The sequence below is a fragment of the Haliotis asinina genome, chromosome 11 (assembly GCF_037392515.1).
Source record: "Haliotis asinina isolate JCU_RB_2024 chromosome 11, JCU_Hal_asi_v2, whole genome shotgun sequence".
NCBI lineage: Eukaryota > Metazoa > Mollusca > Gastropoda > Lepetellida > Haliotidae > Haliotis > Haliotis asinina.
Genome location: NC_090290.1, coordinates 39,181,017 through 39,187,165, shown reverse-complemented (window position 1 = coordinate 39,187,165; position 6,149 = coordinate 39,181,017). Strand labels below are relative to the sequence as shown.

The following is a 6,149-nucleotide window of genomic DNA, read 5'->3' as shown; positions in this document are numbered from 1 at the left end:
CAAATAAAGTTAACCATTTACCAACTGAAACAAAGTACATTACAATAAAAATCCATCAATGTTGCAAAAGGAATTGATATTTGCAACCCTGGCATTTTATGTCAAACGTATTTTAGTGACAATCCTTGTTCCTTGAAAATACCAACAGAGATTGCAATAAAACTCTTCCAACATTGAAAAAGGAGTTGAGATTTGCATTCGTGGCACTTTATGTCAAATGTGTTTTAGTGATAACCCTTGTTCCTTGAAAGTACCAACATGGCGGCATCCGGAAGTGACGTACATGCTGGGTCCTTCGTCCCAGCATCTTCCCGTAATACCGTATCACAAATTATGAAGTGAGGCTGCTGACAGAGGCCGGTGCTCCGAGCAGTACAACTCCCGTTATAACCATGGTGAGCGCCACAAATCCCGACAACAGCATTCTATCAACTATCTGTGCAACCTGCTGCCATTCTATTTTGATAGCTTCCCGTCTGTCCTGGTCCGCTAATCGTATTTCGTTTTGTTCAATTGTCTGATACACTTTTTGTAGAACCCGCATGAATTGTTGCTCAAAGTTCTCCACCACTGCACTACTTCCGGCTTGTCCAGACCGGAAGCGCGGGAAGTGTGTACCGAGCCCGCCGTTTGTAGACAAGGGATCCTCCAGTTTAACATCCACCATGCCTATTGTGGGAGGGACTTCGGGAGCAGCTGGTTTGAAATCCTGCAGAAAAAATCAAAACAAAAGCAATGCTCACTAACTGACCTTAGAATGCTTTGGATAATACTTAGTGACGGAAATGTGGAATGGATGATCAGAGATCTAAAGGATTCCTTACTCTCACGGTATGTAGCTGGAATATTGCTGGGTGCGGCGTAAAAATAAACTCACTCACTCACCTTACAAGAATTATACGTCAGCAGCGATATTATAGATACTGACGATCTGTTGTCTAAGCCATACTCAGTATATTAATTACAACTACATGATTCCGTAATGCACGTGCATGGACCAGGTAATCCAGTGGTTAACATCATGAGCACATATTTACGCAGTTACGGTACGATATAACAATAACGCCACTGTAGCGACTCTGATTTCCGGTAGCACTGGCCGCCTCCTATGACAATCCTGTGGATTGCTAGTGATCAATCATACCCGGGGAAACCATGAAGAATGGGTGAGTGAATGACTGTGTTTACTCTGCTTGTAGTATTGTTCCACGGTATGTCGTGAACAAATTCGAGCGAGGGAGTTTAGTTCTACGCTACTTTTAGCAACATTCCAGGAATATCAAGGCAGTGAACACGAAAAATCAGCTTCACACAATATATGGGGAATCGAACCCGGGACTTGGTGTGACGAGCGAACGCTTTAACCGCTAGTCTACCCAACCGTCCTTAGGCATCAAGAAAAGTGTTACTCTCCACGACATAAGTGAGAATACCCACGTCCGTGGAATTCGCTGTAATACAGCTGACAGAATCGACACATATATGACTTACCAAACATACAGGAAGCAACCTTTGTTCGGGGAAAAAGTGCAAAAACGTCTTTGAATTAAATAATAATTTATTTGATAACAGCGAGTAATCAATCATTGTTAACAGATGATTTAACATCACGAGTGATGCGTTAGCTGATTAAGAGCTTGTGTCTAATTTCTCCTAATGAGGATGCCAGCAGTAATCGTTAACTCCGCTGTAACTGACGAGATTGGGTCTTGATTTACTAGCCTCAAAACTAACATAAACCCCACCCAGTAGGAAACTTACTACAACTGGCTTTGATGGTGCACTCTCCGGGTCGCTTTGAGGCGCCATTTTGAACCGGATGTAGGAGCTACTTCCGGTCGTTCCGTTGCAGTCTGGTGTGAACTGAAACATTAGGTAATCGAGTCTGATTGACGTCGAGTCAGTGGGGTCACAGCGTTGACACATAAAGCAATGGGAGGGTGATGTCATATCAGATGGACCTGATATGTTGATCAGTCGTAGTTCAGTCCAGGTTGGGCTAGCAATAAACTGATAGCATGGTTGGTTTTGTATTTTAGTTTTCGTTATCAGGGCTACAGTCAAACACGAAATTCATTACCAGGGCTACAGTCAAACACGAAATTCATTACCAGGGCTACTGTCAAACACGAAATTCATTCAGGGTTGCAGTGAACTCTAAATTCATTACCAGGGCTACAGTGAAACACGAAATTCATTACCAGGGCCTACAGCGAAACTCGAAATTTATTACGAGGGCTACAGTCAAACACGAAATTCATTACCAGGGCTACAGTCAAACACGAAATTCATTACCAGGGCTACAGTGAAACTCAAAATTTATTACGAGGGCTACAGTCAAACTCGAAATTCATTACCAGGGCTACTGTCAAACACGAAATTCATTACCAGGGCTACAGTGAAACACGAAATTCATTACCAGGGCTGCGAAGAAACACGAAATTCATTGCCAGGGCTACAGTGAAACACGAAATTCATTACCAGGGCTACGAAGAAACACGAAATTCATTACCAGGGCTACAGTGAAACTCGAAATTCATTACCATGGTTACGGTGAAACTCGAAATTCATTACCAGGGCTTCTGTGAAACTCGAAAATCATTACCATGGTTGCAGTTTGATAATCAACGTGAGAGTAGAGCTGCAGGATTCAACCCACAACATAATTCAATGCAAATAATTGCACACGCAGTTAAATCTTTTGGTTTTCATCCCAAAGCGTCAAGACTAGGGTTGATCTACATTTTGTAATTATATTACGGATTGCAAGTGAGTTCGTAATTCAGTATTAGGCTTGCAGTTTTACGCGAAATGTGTCTTTAGCTTTGACTATCCCTCATCTTAATAAAGACGCGGGTGCCTTCTTCAATTTTTGTGTAATGCTGTCCCTTTAAAACAACCGAATCCACAGCCGTATGGCAAATTTTCAGCATTCTCTATCGAACAACGCATAACTCGATAAGACCGTATTCCTTACATGAACTTCGACAAGAGGATTATGGTTTTTTCACAATATACTCATGGAAACGAATAAGGGAACAGTTGAAAGTACAAGTGTTCATTCATTCTTTTCCAGGTTTCTTCTAATACTGCACTGTGAATGAAATTTTGGAATAGAATAACAATACACATGCACTTTCATGTGTTCCTTTATTCGTTTCCATGACTATATCTAAGAATACCCAAAGTCTACACTTCGAAACAACTGGCAGTTCGACACAGTTTTGTCAACTTACCACCGACGCTGATGCAGGGGTTTTTGCATGTTGTACTTTGATGCAGAACATCTTGGCTAGGCAGCTGAAGGCGATCTTTCTGATGACGCTGGGTACTTCTCGTCCCCTGGTGCCCTTGTGATGAATATTCAGTGTGAACACCGTCATGCCCGTTGCGAAGGAAACGATAAATATCGTCATACCGTAGTAGATACCTACAATAAATGCAATATATCTCATGTTTGGTAATGTTTAAACATGAAACGGGGATGTGGGGTTGCCTAGTAGTTAAAGCGTTTGGTAGTCACTTCAAAGACCAGCGTTCGACTCCCCACAATGTGTGAACCCCATTTCTGGTGTCCCCTTCGTTACATTGCTGGATTATTGCTAAAGGCGGCGTAAAACGTAACTCACTCACTCACTCAGATAAACGTGAACCAGAGAGTAACAAAGACAATACCCTTTCCACATCCATAATACATGTCTGAGTCAATGGTACAATTCAGACCATGTGATGAGCATGTCTCTATTAAATTAGCAGTGAAATACGAGTAAAGGTTAGCGTATCCTGCCCCACCATTGGCCACATACGCATAAAAATTTATGTAAAGGCCTGTTCACCTAAAACTCGCGAAGTCAAAACAAGAGTTGCCCTGAATGCTAGCTGTAACTTGGATTAAACAATGAAAGATCAGAAGCAGCATGTCAATATACCTCAGAAAATGGGTATCCGAAACTGATACAATGTTCAAGATTATACTTTCTTTTGGTTGTCAGTATAAGGTTGGCATCATTTGATCTACTGTCGGCCAAAGAACTTTAATGCTTTGATGAAACCAGTATTAGGAGGCTGGTACAGGCAAACCAAGTCCAATAATTAGAACCTGCTAACACAGGATCAAGGCATGCCAACTGAACACACGCTAGAAAAAATCATGGTGCCTACGTGACTGAGCCACATGCAGTCCCTATAGAGAGTCGTTGTGGGATCGAAAGATGGGCTGGGCGAGAAGATCAAGGTCGCCACATTGAAAATCCTCCAAACCAAAGCACGTTTTAACACAATTCGATTATTTGAACATGCACAATTATTACTCCTGGAAATAATCTTATGTTTCATCAAACGTGGACCTTGTCTCAAAAAACACCTTATTTCGTTTCAACGCGATCTTAATAATTAAAACGAGTTAGATGAATCTGACTTCAAAATGGCAAATGACATTGACCCCTGATACAGACCATAATTATTTGGCATACTAAACAGGTATTGATTTGTTCAGTTTACAGCGCGATATCGTGTGATAGCATTACTTTGAAACTCATATTTAATGATCTCCTTTGTTACCAAGGTTACCTACTGAGCTTCGAAAGCTGAGGTCTTCCGAGTCCAGTAAAACCGATACCACGATGAGCAAGAGAAACGACGTCGATAAAACAAATCTTTGTTTGATTTCGCTTCTGTTTTAAATTCATTTAAATTGTCCGATTGCTGGTATTTTTTTAATCTGGAATGTTTTTGTGTTATCAATTCGAGAAGGTTTACGAACTTAGGCAGCATAACACGTTAACAACCCCTTCGAGGGAATCACTTCTCAAAAGACTAGATTACAACATAATGTTTACAACAGTCCCACTGATCACTATTCCATGTGACTTAACATATCTGTTTGAGGTGGCTGACAACCTTACCGATTACATAAATGACAACAAACAACTTAGTCTATCAATTCACACTCGCTTTGTGGTGTTCAGCAAAATAGGAGTTTAGTTTTTTTCGCGTTGTTGATCGTTTTAGCTATGGAGTATACAGTGACAGTGAGTGAGTGTGGTTTTAGTAATATTCAAACAATATCACTGCGGGGGACACATGAAACATACCCATGTGAGGAATCGACCCGTGGTTTTCAGCGTGAAGAGCGAGCGCTGTAACCACTGAACTAACGCAACGTCTTTATGCAGAGTGACAGAATGGTCTTAAACGAAAGACAGCGTGAAGAGCGAGGGCTGTAACCACTGAACTAACGCAACGTCTTTATACAGAGTGACAGAATGGTCTTAAACGAAAGACAGCGTGAAGAGCGAGGGCTGTAACCACTGAACTAACGCAACGTCTTTATACAGAGTGACAGAATGGTCTTAAACGAAAGACAGCGTGAAGAGCGAGGGCTGTAACCACTGAACTAACGCAACGTCTTTATGCAGAGTGACAGAATGGTCTTAAACGAAAGACAGCGTAAAGAGCGAGGGCTGTAACCACTGAACTAACGCAACGTCTTTATGCAGAGTGACAGAATGGTCTTAAACGAAAGACAGCGTAAAGAGCGAGCGCTGTAACCACTGAACTAACGCGACGTCTTTATACACAGTGACAGAATGGTCTTAAACGAAAGACAACGTTAACAGAAGACGTCAACGTCAGACACAAACCAGTTTGAATTATCCATGGAAACATATTCCAGTCAACATAAAGTGCCAACAAAAGACGATCGCTGACATACGAGGAGGCCTATTAAGGCTCCACTACATCAAACCAGAATCAGCTGTCCACACAATTACTTTAGTGACCACCCGTCAGTGCAGATTATGACATCTGTGTATCCATCCAGTAGTTGAAAGTGACCACCAAGTTCTTTCTATTTTAACCCGAAGTAGGCGAAATGTGACATCAGACATTGTCAAGAAGGTGACATTTGGAACGAAAGTGTGGGTGGAGTCTTGCCTCGGTCACGGAAAGTGGAACTTGCACAGCAATCCATCTTTTACTCTTATTGCTGCGTTTAGGTCAGACTGTGCCCACATGTTTTAATGCTTAGTTTTCCGTTAAATATATACCAGAGCTGTAGAAGGATAGGGGGAAATATTTTGTTTTATTTACCATCAAGACGCACCGCGTTAAGGGGTGGCGGTGCTGGGACATCACACTGAGTGGCATAA

The 6,149-nt window shown here is 41.8% G+C and overlaps 1 protein-coding gene across 1 annotated transcript in view; it reads right to left on the bottom strand.

Annotated features, from left to right (window-relative positions):
* Positions 1–249: 249 nt before the first annotated feature.
* Positions 250–6,149, bottom strand: part of LOC137255411 (neuronal acetylcholine receptor subunit alpha-10-like) — a 49,431-nt gene continuing 43,531 nt past the window's right edge. Inside the window, exons 6-8 of the mRNA XM_067792853.1 lie at positions 3,237–3,430; positions 1,765–1,863; positions 250–709 (exon numbers count right to left, since the gene is read on the bottom strand). Of these exons, the coding sequence (XP_067648954.1) occupies positions 332–709; positions 1,765–1,863; positions 3,237–3,430 (671 nt within the window). The 3' untranslated portion in view covers positions 250–331. The remainder of the gene's footprint in view (positions 710–1,764; positions 1,864–3,236; positions 3,431–6,149) is intronic.